The 15,281-nt window shown below is 36.9% G+C and overlaps 1 protein-coding gene across 1 annotated transcript in view; it reads left to right on the forward strand.

Annotated features, from left to right (window-relative positions):
• Positions 1 to 14,105, forward strand: part of plxna3 (plexin A3) — a 209,301-nt gene extending 195,196 nt beyond the window's left edge. The window contains exons 24-32 of the mRNA XM_051117011.1: positions 3,170 to 3,316; positions 7,347 to 7,506; positions 9,078 to 9,181; positions 9,297 to 9,393; positions 9,880 to 10,070; positions 11,264 to 11,433; positions 11,709 to 11,921; positions 12,337 to 12,487; positions 13,962 to 14,105. Of these exons, the coding sequence (XP_050972968.1) occupies positions 3,170 to 3,316; positions 7,347 to 7,506; positions 9,078 to 9,181; positions 9,297 to 9,393; positions 9,880 to 10,070; positions 11,264 to 11,433; positions 11,709 to 11,921; positions 12,337 to 12,487; positions 13,962 to 14,057 (1,329 nt within the window). The 3' untranslated portion in view covers positions 14,058 to 14,105. The remainder of the gene's footprint in view (positions 1 to 3,169; positions 3,317 to 7,346; positions 7,507 to 9,077; positions 9,182 to 9,296; positions 9,394 to 9,879; positions 10,071 to 11,263; positions 11,434 to 11,708; positions 11,922 to 12,336; positions 12,488 to 13,961) is intronic.
• The last annotated feature ends 1,176 nt before the right edge of the window (positions 14,106 to 15,281 follow it).

Below are 15,281 nucleotides of genomic sequence, written 5' to 3' on the forward strand. Positions count from 1 at the left end.
CACGATTGGGACTTTATATCTCACAATTCTGACTAATTCTCGCAATTGAGAGTTTACATCTTGCAATTATGATTTCTCACGATTGCGAGTCTGTATCTCAAAATTCTGACTAATTCTCACAATTGCGAGTCTGTCTCGAAATTCTGACTAATTCTCATAATTGCAAATTTACATCTCACAATTCTAATTTTATTTCTAGCAATTGCAAATCTGTATCTTGAAATTCTGAATAATTCTGACAATTGCGAGTTTACATCTCACAATTCTGTATTTATTTCACGTAGTTGCAAGTCTATATCTCGAAATTGACTAATTCTAATAATTACAAGTTTACATAACAATTCTAATATTATTTCTAGCAATTGCAAATCTGTATCTTGAAATTCCGAATAATTCTGACAGTTGCGAGTTTACATCTCACAATTCTGTATTTATTTCTCACAATTGCGAGTCTGTATCTCGAAATTCTGAGTAATTCTCACAATTGCGAGTTTACATCTCGCAATTCTGTTTTTATTTCACGTAGTTGCAAGTCTATTTCTCAAAATTGACTTCTCATAATTGTGAGTTTACATCACAATTCTGTATTTATTTCTCACAATTGAGAGTCTGTATCTCGAAATTCGGACTAATTCTCACAATTGCGAGTTTACATCTAGCAATTCTGTTTTTTTTCTCACAATAACAAGTCTGTATTTCAAAATTCTGTGTAATTCTCACAACTGTGAGTTTATATCTTGAAGTTCTTTTTCTATTTCACGCAATTGCGAGTCTATTTCTCGAAATTGACTAATTCTCATAATTGCGAGTTTACATTGATGTAAACTCGCAATTATGAGAATTAGTCAATTTTCGGCAATTCTGTTTTTTTTTTCTCGCAATTGCAAATCTGTATCTCAATTCTGAGTAATTCTCACAATTGCGAGTTTATATCTTGCAATTCTGTTTTTATTTCTTGCAATTGTGAGTCTATATCTCAAAATCGACTAATTCTCATAATTGCGAGTTTACATCTCACAATTCTGACTTTATTTCTCGCAATTGCGATTTTATATTATGTAATTTTGAGGAAAAAAGTCTGTATCTCGAAATTCTGACTTTATAACTAGTGAGATTGTATCTCACAGTTCTAATTTAAATAGTCAGAATTGTTAGATTGAAAAGATGCATTTACCTTTTTTATTCAGTGGCATAAACAGGCTTTTTTACTGAACAGTCCATGTTCACTATACACTTTCATTATGTGACATGTTTCACAAAAGAAAGTCATGCAGGTTTGGAACGAAATGAGTGTGTAGGTGGTGACAGAATTTTCGTTTTAGGCTGAACTAACCCGACAAGGGTCACATAAACATTTATTAACAGATATTTAGGGCTTCCTCTTGCGCTGTCAGTTCATGTCATCTGCATTTACTCTGCATACGTTAAACCATGCGAACTCTACATTGGAACGTGTCCGTTAGCGAATGAAACCTGGCGCGGATCCCGTGACACACATCTGTTGTGTCATAGCAGGGTCTAACGGCCAAACTATGAATAGCAGACGGAGCCAGAACGCTGACTGCTGACAGCCTCTAAAAGCAATAGAAAGATGAGGATCTGATGTATATATTAAGACTAAATGCATTTGACATAGAGTTCGCAGGCTGCTTGTTTAGAATTACTTGCTGTTAGGCGTGCAATGGATGCTGGGTAACCCTCTCCGCCTGCGTTGGAAGAGTGTGATTCAGGATGTCATGCTGTAATTAATAATGTCAAGCTGATCTCGCCTAAGAACTAAATAATAGCCTCCCCTCAGTATCGCTGTTTAGTCATCAAACGCTTTTAAGTGGGTAATTGGAGACTTCTCCATACTTCACAAATGCCATCTGAAAAGAACCGTGATCGGACGCGTCTCTCATTCTAACGGCCGCACTTTCTTTCTCCGCACGCTCGCCGCCTTGTTTCTCCTTTTCGCTTCCTTTTGGTCAGAATATGTCTCTTCTGTCTCCTTTCCCCGCTTTTTCCCTCTGTAGTTAAAGGTGCAATTAGGCGTTTTCGAAGTGTGTGAAAATTACAGCTCGTTGTGATTTTATTGAATTGATGTTCTGTGGTATTTTGCGCAGGATGTCGTCTTCAGTTCTTTGGCGTGTTCTATAAAGGTAAAAGGTTTTAAAGGAGACGTGTAATGGAAAACATGATTTTCTTGCTCTTTTGGAAATAAAAGCGCTGAGGTTCGAAAGCGTTCACAGCACAAAGCTTCTGATTATGTGACGTAAGCGCTATTTTTGTTTTCTTTTCCATGTTTTTAGTTTAATTATTACATTGAATGTCTGTGTTTTTATATAGTGACTCTAATGGTTTGGTGATCTGTAGTTTTTATGCAAGTGTATATTGCTTTTTTGTCAGTGAGGGTTTTTTTTATTTTTTTTATTTTTTTGTAATGTTTCTGAAAGGTAGCACAAAGGCAGCATTTACTTGATCAAAAATGCAGTAAAAAACAGTAAATATTATTGCCATTAAAAATGACCAATTTCTATTTGAATATATTTTAAAATGTAATTTATTCCTGTGATACAAAGCTGAATTTTCAGCATCATTAGTCCAGTTTTCAGTGTCACAAGATCATTCAGAAATCATTCTAATATGCTGATTTGCTGCTAAATAAGTTTCAATTATTATCAGTGTTGATAATAATAGAGTTGTGTTGCCTAATATTTATAATACATGTATTTAATATTAGATTTTTTTTTTTCAGTATTCTTTGATGAATAGAATAAATATCAACCTTAAAAACATTAATTTTGCAGCAATGTAAAACTCTTTACTGTCATTTTTGATCAATTTAACGCACCCTTGCGTACTAACGGTATATATTTCTTTCAAAAACAAAACACTTTTCAATTTTGAACAGTTTTAACTCTATTTCTTCTCCATGAAACTAGTATTTTTATGGAAGTTGTGTGAGAATGCCAGTCGTAACAGATATATTTATTTATATAGGGGTCTTAAAGGTACAGTAGCAAAACCGCTTGTTAAATTCTATGGGTCAGTGAGACGGTGGGAAATGATCACATAAAACTTTGTTGCAAGAAACCTTGACTAACATTATAAGTGGACTTCAGAGAGAAAATAAAATGCTACAAAAGTGTAGAATATGACCTCTCTCTCTCTCTCTCTTTCCCTGTAGGAGTGTGCTGGCGAGCCTCTGTTTATGCTCTACTGTGCTATAAAGCAGCAGATGGAAAAAGGTCCCATAGACGCCATCACAGGAGAGGCCAGATACTCCCTGAGCGAAGACAAGCTCATCCGACAGCAAATTGACTACAAGCAGCTGGTCAGTGTTCCCATGGTGACGTTCTCTCACGTATCCCATAATCCCTCTTCCTGTCTCCCAGCACCCCCTGCTTCATTGAAGACCACAAGTGTTTGACTTCAGCTCAAATATACGTTTGAAAAGGACCAATATGTATAACAGTGTTGTTTTAGTGTGCAGACAGCCGGGAAGACAGCGGCTGATTTACACTCTCAGTGTCTCGCATACACAAACGTAACTACACAAAAGAGCATATTTACCGTCTGCACCGATGGAGTTCTGTGCATTGATTTTAAATGGAACAATACGAGGCGACCGATGAATGAGCTTTAATCTATGTCTCCTCAGTGGTAGTTAAAGCTACAGGACAGCTCATCAATTCCAGGGTATTCAGGATAGATCAGCTTAAGGGAATCGATATGTGGCACAGTTATTCAGCTGTCTTAGCTGTCAACCCTAAAGAGAGGCCCCTAGGGGCCATCAGAAAAGGTCAGGCTCACCTGTAACACAGCGTGTATGTTGATATATTCATTAGAAGTGTAAATATTTGCCCTTGTTTCGAGTCTTTGTTAAATAATGCGACACGTCATGAATTATAAATTAGATTGTTCCGGTTCTGAATGCTGATTGGTCAGCTTTGCATATTGGATATTTAACTATGCATGCTCATTTCTGCCATATTATTGCATTTAGATAGTCTTTGGCATGGTTTTGATTGGTGAAAATCACATGTAGCTTTTAGAACTTTTTTTACTTGTTAAAATTCATTTATTTATAAATACATTTTTCTATCATTGCTGTATATTTTTAGACCAAATCATATGGAATTTTATTATTATTATTATTATTATTATAGATAATATATTATCATAACTTATTATATATTATTGTGCATTTTATAAGAATAATTATTATTATTACTATGTGCATAATAATAAAACATTTATTTAAGTATCGGCCAGAATTTTAAGATTGGTGCCACTACAGTATTTGTGTTTAATATATTATATATTATGATCATATGCCATTATATATTATATGTAATAATGAAAATATGTACATACAATGAAGAAAAATTAATTTCTGTTTCAGACAGAATTTTATATATTATTGTCATATATCAGTATACATTTTTAATAAATATGATATGATTGTAATTATAATAATAATAAAAATGTGTACATAATAAGAAAATATGTTTGTTTAGGTGTCGATAATACATATGATAATATTATATATTATCATATGTCAATATATATTATTAATATATCTTATATCTATCTATATATCTATCTATATATATATATATATACATATATTTGATTATAATAATAATAATAAACATATGTACGTCATAATAAAAAATATTTATTTAGGGATCAGCCAGAATTTTTATATTATCATATGTCAGTATGTATTATTAATAAATATTATATATCATTCTAATAATAACAAACATAATAAGAAAAAAGTTTAAATAAAAAAAAATATTTAGCAATATATATTATTCATATATATTATAATATGATTCTAATAATAATAAAAATAATGATACATACATAACATTAAAATGAAAAATGTATCTAGGTATCAGCCAGAAATGTAACTTTTGTGCCACAATAGCAATTATGCTATGTAATATACAATATATATTATATTATTACCCTATATAAGCATTTCTTTATTTACTTACTTACCAGAATTGTAATATTGGAGACACCATAGTAATGATAACTGGTTTATTAAATTCTGTAGACAATGTTTTTAATTTTCGTTGGTGGATTAAAACATCAATCAATCAGTTTTTATATAATGATAATTAATAAAAAATTTATGCTTAAGATTTTTCATATCTCCAGAATATTTCAATGGATCCAATATTTACTCTTCTTTTAAGCATTAAACAGCTCAGTTTTGCCAGGAAGTCTGCCTGTGGGTGTGTAAACACGTGCTAAAGGACACACTAAAGTCACCTTTACACACTCTCATCTCCACACACACACACACACAGCCAGAGACGAGAACTGATCTTTATGGTGTTAAGCTTTCGTAAAACCCTTATTTCCTCCAAGCTCTGAGTTTCAGCCCAATCCAGTCCTAAACCGATGTCGGATGTCCTAAATATAGCTGGGCGCCGTCTCCGGGAGAATTCCGTAATTTACTGTGTAATTGGGTTTTAATCACAAACTCCTCGCGTGTGAGCCGCGGCTGGAGGGGAGGAATTGCCGTGAGCTAATGATCAGCGAGTAGCCGCGATTACGGATGCACAGTCGCGCAACAGTGCCAGCTGCATTGTTTTAATCACACGATTAATGCGGCCCATGCACACAAAAGGTCTTCTCATGAATTTATATGGACTGTTGTCACGGTGTGAATGGAGATATATCAAAGCATCGGCTTCATATAAAACGCGCGGCTCTTTAATGTAACTCGCCTGCCTGTTTATGAAGCTGTTATTTGTATGTGTTACTCACTTGGTAAGTGCTGAGGGCTGTTTTTTTATGATTTTGCTTATGCTACTGCCTGCATAAATGAGCTGATGCACACATTCTACAGCTTGTCTTATTTAGTTTATCAAGGCTGTAGAGCTGCATGAAGGTTTTATAGCTTGATGAAGGTTTTATCATAGCAGCCATGGCAAAATGAGGTACATTAATACACTTAAAGAAGTAATAAATGCACTATGGTGTTACCATGTTTCATTTGGACATGGTGCCATGGTTCATTTTTTTAGTCTGTTTTATGATTTCTGACCGACGTTAAGAAAGCAGCTTGAAACAAATAATGTTTAATTTTTTTTTTTCCTAAACACTTCCTCATCTGTCATTGGTCACGCAAACAAATAGTCCTACCGCAAAAATGATCCCATTGGTTGAGTCAGTGTTTCTGTCCCACCCCAAAAATGATGCCATTGGTTCAATATTTTGTTAGCGCTCAGAACAGTAATATCATATTCTGTCAATTTTAAATTATTTGTGCATTAATTCATTTACTTTTTTCCCTGAACTTGCTGATAAACACTTCCTCATCTGTCATTGTTCAGGCAAACAAATAGTCCCGCCCCTAAAGTCACACCATTGGTTGAGTCAGTGTTGCTGTATTGGTCAGGATGTTCATTATTTGTTCATTAATTTATTTACTTTTCGCTACTAGTTCTGCTGAACACTTGTCTGTCATTGGTCTGTCAAACAAACAGTCCCACCCATTGGTTGTGTCAGTATTGCTGGGTTAGGATGCTAAAAACAAACAAATTGATGTTTTGTTAGCACTTGAAAGCATAAGTTATTTGCTCGTTAATTAATTTACTTTTTTCCCCTGAACTTTCTGCTGCAAACATCCTTGTCTGTCATTGGTCTATCAAACAAACAGTCACACACCCAAAGTCACACTATTGGTTGAGTCAGTGTTGCTATGTTGGTCAGGATGCTAAAAACAAACAGATCAATATTTTGTTGGCACGACTGAGACAGTGTTTACAGTTTAGAGAGAAATTAACCTATAAATGATTTTCTTATAGTTGTCTCTGCATATTAAACGGAGTGTATTAATATCAAAAGGATTACACACTTCAGCTTGAAGTATCTTTTACCTTAAGACATGTCACGTGAATCCTTGTTTGTGGCCGGATCAATCGGCTCTTGCCGTTTGTTTTTATCGATCAGTGACCGTTTTATCAAAACCTGCGTGTTTCACATATTCCGAATACCGCTTTGCAGGCGGATAAATATTTCACCATTGACATAACAGTTAAAGTTGAGATGGCTATTATGATAAATCAGGCCGAAGCTTGAAACAGGATCCAGATCAATCTTTGATAGGCTGGCAGAGCCCGGCTAAATAAAGCTCCCATCTCCCACTGTGTGTGATAAAATGTGCCTTGACCTTTCCACACCCTCTTAAGTCCATGTGTATGTTAGTGTGTGGTCTGCATACTAGATTTTAATGGAAATGTGTTTTTGTGCCTTTGCTGGTCATCTTGTCAATCAGTATTGTCATGTTTTCCATTGTTGCTAATAATATCCTGGATCTCTGTGTTGCCTCTCTGTTTCAGACACTCATGTGTATTCCTCCGGAGGGAGAGGCCGGTACAGAAATCCCTGTTAAGGTGCTAAACTGTGACACCATCACTCAGGTGAAGGACAAGCTGCTAGATGCCGTTTACAAAGGCATCCCGTACTCACAGCGCCCGCAGGCCGACGACATGGACCTGGGTAAAGAATCTATCTGTTGTTCTGTCTAACATTCTATCGTTCTTTTTGTCGTTCTAAAGTTCTATCCGTCTATCATTCTATCTGTCGTTCTATCTATTGTTCTGTCGTTCTGTTGTTCTATATATATCGTTGTGTCTATTGTTCTATTGTTTTATCTGTTGTTCAGTCATTCTATCGTTCTATTGTTCTATTTATCATTCAGTCGTTCTATTGTTCTATTTATCATTCTGTCGTTCTTTCTATCTTTCTATCTATCTATCTATCTATCTATGTGTTCTATCTATCTATCATTCTATCCATTGTTTGTATCTATCTATTCTATCATTCTATCTATTGTTTTATCTATTGTTCTATTTATCGTTCTGTCGTTCTTTCTATCTTTCTATCTATCATCTCTCATTACATCTATCTATTGTTCTGTCATTCTTTATCTATCTATCTATCTATCATCTCGTACTATCTATTATTCTGTCGTTCTTTATCTATCTATCATCTCTCGTATTATATTGTTCTATCATTCTGTCTATCTATCTATCTGTTTATCTATCTATCTGTCGTTCTGTCTGTCGTTCTATCATTCTATCCATTGTTTGTATCTATCTATTCTATCATTCTATCTATTGTTCTATTTATCGTTCTGTCGTTCTTTCTATCTTTCTATCATCTCTCTTTCCATCAATCTATTGTTCTGTCGTTCTTTGTCTATCTATGTATCTATCCATCTATGTATCTTTCTATCTATCTATTGTTCTATCTATATGTTGTTCTATCATTCTATCCATTATTTGTATCCATCTATTCTATCATTCTGTTGTTTTATCTATTGTTCTATTTATCGTTCTATCGTTCTTTCTATGTATCTATCTATCTATCTATCTATCTATCATCTCTCGTTCTCTGTCTATTTATCTATCTGTTCTATCTATCTGTCGTTCTGTCTATCTGTCATTTTATCCATTGTTTTATTTATTGTTCTGTCTATTGTTCTATCGTTCTATTTTATGTAATGGTCTGTTTATCGTTCTATCATCGTTTCTGTCGTTCTGTCTATCTATCTATCTATCTGTCTGTCTGTCAATCATTCTATCATTCTATGAATTATCTATCGTTCTATCTATCTATGTCTATCGTTCGATGTGTCGTTTTTCTGTCTGTCGTTCTTTGTCTATCGTTCTGTCTGTCTGTCCATCTCTCCATCTATCTATCCATCTATCTATCTATCTATCTATCTATCTATCTATCTATCTATCTATCTATCTGTCTATCTACAGTTCTGTTTGTTCATCTGTCTAATGCACTGGGCTTGACAAACTTTATATTTGATTAGCATAATTCTGCACCACCTGAGTGACCTTTCTCATTTTAGACAGTTTTTTTTGCATTTTGATGAAGGAGTGTGAAAACAGTTTTGTTTTCTTGTGAACTGTGCACAGTAAGACCAGTAATAGGGACATTTTTGATGTCACGTTGACTATTAGAGGTAGTGTGGAAACCATTGCAAAAGTTTTATCTTTGATACTTCAGAAACATCATCATCCAACACATCGATCATTTTTTTTGTCCTTCTCCAGAATGGCGCCAGGGTCGACTAACCAGAATCATCCTCCAGGATGAAGATGTCACCACAAAGATCGAGAGCGACTGGAAGAGACTGAACACATTGGCGCACTACCAGGTTAAACAACGTTTCCTGGCAGCTGCTCCATTATGCGATGCAAATTTACAAATGCTTGTCGTGTGTTGTACAAAAATGGAGATGCTTTTTTTATAGTTCTCATTTTCCATCTCAGGTGACAGATGGGTCTTTGGTGGCTTTGGTTCAGAAGCAAGTATCCGCTTACAACATCGCCAACTCCTTCACGTTCACTCGCTCTCTCAGTCGATACGGTAAGCCGCAGTCTCTCGGATCGCTTTACGCCACATGATCCTCTGCTTTAGCCATGTTTGTTTAATATATCATGGATTTTTTTCGCATTTTCTGTCATGCCACATGGAGCATGTTTGGCTCAGATGGCAATCTAAGATCTTTTCTCCAGCCATTCTTGGCTGAAAATCATTTAGTGTAAGTTCATACTGTAGGCTGTGTTTCAAAACCTAGCAAATCTGGATATCATAGACATGCTCTCAATGTTTAGGATGTCTGAAATCAGTCACTAACTGCAGGAGGATCCATTTCAGTCATAATGATGTTTATTTAGACATCTGTACTTGTAAACAGTAAACGCTGATTCGGCTCACTAGGCTTTGAGACAGCTATTAGGAAGATAATGATTCAGAAACCGTTTAGATGTACAAAGATGTAAATTGCAATGTATTTTTAAGAAGCGGATTGAAATATATGCTAATGTAGATTATATATCCACATGTGCATAGAGAGCCTACTGAGGACGTCCAGTAGTCCAGACAGCCTTCGATCCAGGGCTCCCATGATCACCCCTGACCAGGAGACAGGCACCAAACTCTGGCATCTGGTGAAGAACCATGAGCACGCAGACCAGCGGGAGGGAGACCGCGGGAGCAAGATGGTGTCTGAGATTTACCTCACACGCCTACTGGCTACCAAGGTACATAAACATCATCCTATACAGATAACGTGTGTGTGTGTGTGTGTGTGTGTGTGTGTGTGTGTGTGTGTGTGTTTTTTTAAGCAATGAACCACTCAAGGCTATACATTACAGTGTACTTAGCCAAAAAAAGAAGCTTCTGTTATTATTTATCATTAGAATCAACCATTCAAAAGTTTGCACCCAGAAGGGTTTAAAAAAATAATTTTAATCAGCAAGGATGCATTAAATTGATTAAAAGTGACAGTATAGACTGTAACAAATATATTCAAATGGAATACAGCTATTTTTAAATTGTAATAATCACAATATTGCTATTTTACTATGGAAGCCCATTTCCACCACTGAATAAAGAATAAAAAAGGTAATAGCAACATTTTATCTCACAATTCTGACTTTTTTTCTTGTTGTCTGAATAGTTTTTTCTCAGAACTGTGAGATAAACTTGCAATTGCAAGTTACAAAGTCGGAATTTTTAGATATAAACTTGCAATTGTGAGTTGGTGTAATGAGTATCTCTCACAATTCTGATTTCTGTTTCTTTTCTCTGGAATTGTGAGTTTCATATCTTGTTATTTTTATTTTTTTTAAATATTAATTAAAAAAGTCAGAACTGGGAGGTACAAACTTGAAAATCCAGAGATAAAAACTCGCAGTTCTGAGAAAAAAGGTCAGAGTTGTGAGTTTGTATCACGCAATTGTGAGGAAAAAGTCATAATTGTGAGAGAAATTGTCGCAAATACCTTTTTTATTTTTTTATTGAGTGGCGGAAATGGTTTTCCATGCTTACGTTTTATCTAACAATTCTAACTTTTTGCTGGCAACTCTCGCAATTCCAAAGATAGAAACTCGCAGACTTTTTTCTTGTGCAATTTTAAGTCAGAATTCTGAGCCACAAACAATGGACACAGTTCTTCAAAAATGTGTGACTTTGTATTGCACTGCAAAAATAAAAGCCTACAGATTTTTTGCAATTGTTTTATTTTGCAGTGAACTCTTTGCATGAAGCAGACTGCTTGTTGGAACAATCTGTTTAAAAATCATTTCATATCCATAACATTAAAGATTCAAAACACATCAATTAGCATTTTATTTAAAAAATAAAATGTGTGTGTTGTACCTCAAAACTCCTCATGTATCATTAGACGTTTTAGCCGAAGCATGTTGTAAACTCTCTTGTGTCATGTTTATAGGGCACACTGCAGAAGTTTGTGGACGATCTTTTTGAGACGGTGTTCAGCACAGCTCATCGTGGCAGCGCTCTCCCGCTGGCCATCAAATACATGTTTGATTTCCTGGATGAGCAGGCAGACAAGAGACAGATCACTGACCCGGACGTACGGCACACCTGGAAGAGCAACTGGTGAGATACTGAGCACTTCCTGTCTTTGACCTCATTTTCAGTAGCATCTGTTCCCATTGTTTTGAAGCCCTGCTGGGTTGCCAGTTCAGTTGCATTTGTCTGGTAAAGGCAGTACGCTCTCAGAGCAATTGAAATATAATGTATTTTAGTACGATGCAATATAGACCACAATCACTAAAAAGCTTTTTGGACGTAATCAGATTTTATTGTCTCTCTCTCTCTCTCTCTCTCTCTCTCTCTCTCTCTCTCTCTCTCTCTCTGTGTTTCTAAACCAGCCTTCCTCTGCGGTTTTGGGTCAACGTGATAAAAAACCCTCAGTTTGTCTTTGACATCCACAAGAACAGTATTACAGACGCCTGTCTGTCAGTGGTGGCTCAGACCTTCATGGACTCCTGCTCGACATCTGAGCATCGCCTAGGCAAAGACTCTCCGTCAAACAAGCTCCTCTATGCTAAAGACATCCCCAACTACAAGAGCTGGGTGGAGAGGTACAAATACCTGCCTCAAAAAAACACAAATCTTATTGGTATAGCCTAGTAATTAACATCTAGGAAGACTGTATATAGCAGGTACAAAACCTGCAAGGATAGTGATTTTTAGTTCACCCAAAAATGACAGCTCTGTCATTATTTACTCACCTTCAAGTTGTTCCAGACTTGTGTCTATAGCGGTCATCATTTGATTCCTTTTTTTGTTTCCTGTAAGCAATAATAATAATGTACTTGCCTTAGTAGATGCCACTAATTAGTCATTTGCCCTACAGTCTTTTACTATGCTGCATGAACTGGAATTTATCAATTTAGCTTTGATTTTCTCCAGTAGATTAACTCCAAACTGTTCATTTACAATACAAAGTAGATGATTTTTAACCAGGGTATTTATGTGTGTGTGTGTGTTTTCAAGATATTACCGAGACATCAGCAAGATGCCAAGTATCAGTGATCAGGACATGGATGCCTATCTAGTAGAGCAGTCCCGTCTCCATGGCAACGAGTTCAACACGCTGAGCGCGCTCAGTGAACTGTACTTCTACATCAACAAGTACAAGGAAGAGGTGAGACCTGCGGCTCTATTTTGCATCCCGTTCTAAATGTTACACTTTTACACCGAATACCAGCATGGTATCATGCAAGAGTCAAGTGTTTGATGGGGTTTAAAGTATAAAGTGGTTGGTTTTTCAGTTTGTGATTTAAGCGCCATCTCTGTTAAACAACTATTCAGTCAGATATCAAGGCAATAATACCCAATTTCATCATTTTAAATAATAAGTATACTATAAATATATGTAGCTGAAGTCAAAAGTTTACATACATCTTGCAGAATCTGTAAAATGTTAATTATTTTACCAAAATAAGAGGGATCATATAAAATGCATGTTTTTTTTTTATTTAGTACTGACCTGAATAAGATATTTCACATAAAAGACATTTACATATAGTCCACAAGAGAAAATAATAGTTGAATTTATAAAAAAAATGACCCTTCAAAACTTTACATATGCTTGATTCTTAATACTGTGTTGTTAACTGAATGATCCACAGCTGTGTTTTTTTTGTTTAATGATAGTTGTTCATGAGTCCCTTGTTGTTAAACTGCCTGCTGTTCTTCCGAAGAATCTTTCAGGTCCCACAAATTCTTTGGTTTTTCAGTATTTTTGTGAATTTGAACCCTTTCCAACAATAGCTATAAATTTGAGATCCATCTTTTCACACTGAGGACAACTGAGGGACTCATGTGCAACGATTACAAAAGGTTCGAACGCTCACTGATGATTCAGAAGCAAACAATGCATTATGAGGCAGGGGGTGAAAACTTTTTGAATTTGAAGATGGGGGAAATTGAACTTATTTTGTCTTCTGGGAAACATGCAAGTAGCTTCTGAAGGGCAGTACTCAGCAATCGTTTGAACCTTCTGTAATAGTTGCATATGAGTCCCTCAGTTGTCCTCAGTGTGAAAATATGGATCTCAAAATCATATAGTCATTGTTGGAAAGGGTTCAAATACACAAAAAAGCTGAAAAACCAAAGAATTTGTGGGACCTGAAAGACTCTTCTGAAGAACAGCGGGCAGTTTAACCGTTCAGGACAAACAAGGGACTTATGAACAACTGTCCCCAAACAAAAAATACAGCTGTGGATCATTCAGGTAACACAGTATTAAGAATCAAGCATATGCACATTTTTGAAGAGTGTCATTTTTATTATGTTGACTTGCAGAAGCCTTAAAGTCAAAAAGTTTGTAATATCACGAGAAACATAAATCCTGGTGGTGGTCGTGCAAATTGCCATAACGGTAGTTTAAAGATGCACATGAGATCTGAATTGAAATGCAAATGTTGTTTCTGTATTAGTGGTTTGATCTTGACAAATGTGCGGTGCCTTGTCTGATGAGGTCATTTATCATTGTCATTACGAGCTCCAGTGAGCGTCCGCAAACTCTCACGCTTTAGAACGATGTCGAATATTGAATTATTACATGGGTTCGGCCTTCAGTTAATGGCCTCTCCCTCTCTTCCCCTCTCTCTCAGATTTTGACAGCGCTGGACAGAGACGGTTACTGTCGCAAACACAAGCTGCGACACAAACTGGAACAAGCCATTAACCTGATGTCTGGCAGCAGCTGAGGGCGGTGACGGATTGGACGGGACGGGAGGGGAAGCGTTCAGGGGGTTTGGGGGCGGGGGGGGAGAGTTGAGACTGAATTGGAGTCCGGCAGACCGACCCGTGTTAGAACATCCACGGCTTGTGCTAGCAGAAGGTGAGGCTAAAACACTGGACAATCAACTCTAAAGGAACCACAGCACAGCATACGAAGCCCAACGTTTTTCTGGACCTGTACGCCAAACGCCCTCACTCCCTAATGCCCGGGCCGAACGCCGCTCACGTCGGCAAACTATTCAACACGGACTACTGTGGATCAGATACATTCCATTGAGGAAAGGTGCACGTGCTGTTGCCTTGGAAGCCAAATTGCCAAGCTAGTGCCATGGAAGATGTTTTAGTAATGCATTCGGCAGATAATCTAAAAACAATTCTTCATATCGACCTCCGAGACGCCTCAAAAACAAGCTCCATTGACGGAAATGAAGATATATCAATGATGGAGAACCAAACGTTGGGGGAGAACTGCATTGTGGGTAGTGTTGAGGCTGGGCAGAATGGGAGGAACCTTCTCCTCCTCGTCTCGAAATTGCCATAGACCTATAAAAAGCGCCTTTTCTCTCGTTTTCGTTTTTTTGTGTGTGATACTGGGGCCAAATGGACCTCTACTTGTCAAGAGGTATGGATCAGCATCTTTTGAAGCTTGCCTTTTCGTTGCGTCCGGATATGACTCCCCCGAACCCTTGCCGAAATGCACCCCGAGATGGGGGGTGAACATTTGCGCTCCCTTTGCTTTTTTTTGTACACCGCTGTGTTACTGTGAGGTTTGGAGTGTTTACTCGGATTCTGTGGTTCTTCTCCAAGCGTTGGCGAGGGCCGAGTTTTGTCCCTTGATGACAGGCATCTTTAATGTAGTAGATCCATCTAGAGCAATAACTCTCAGATTTACCTGCAAGCCATGAGTTTAAGTTCCCTGTGTGTTCAGAATCACCGTCCCGACTCTAAATTTTTAATGTTGGCAGGTGGCGAGTCGCGCTCCTTTTCATTTCCCCGTTGTTGTTCCGTCCAAACGGCAGCCAAACGTGTTCACAATGCCAAGCACAACGAAGGGACGACTGTTCAACTCTGATTGTTTCCTCGCCGTTTTCAGCAGGCCGATGCAATTTTTGACACGCGAGTCCGCAGCTAGACAAATCTCGTCCGTTCTTCAGTCGTCCCCCGTACGACCTTATCAAAGGTTCCTGCTT

This window comes from Labeo rohita, chromosome 8 (genome assembly GCF_022985175.1).
Source record: "Labeo rohita strain BAU-BD-2019 chromosome 8, IGBB_LRoh.1.0, whole genome shotgun sequence".
Lineage (NCBI taxonomy): Eukaryota > Metazoa > Chordata > Actinopteri > Cypriniformes > Cyprinidae > Labeo > Labeo rohita.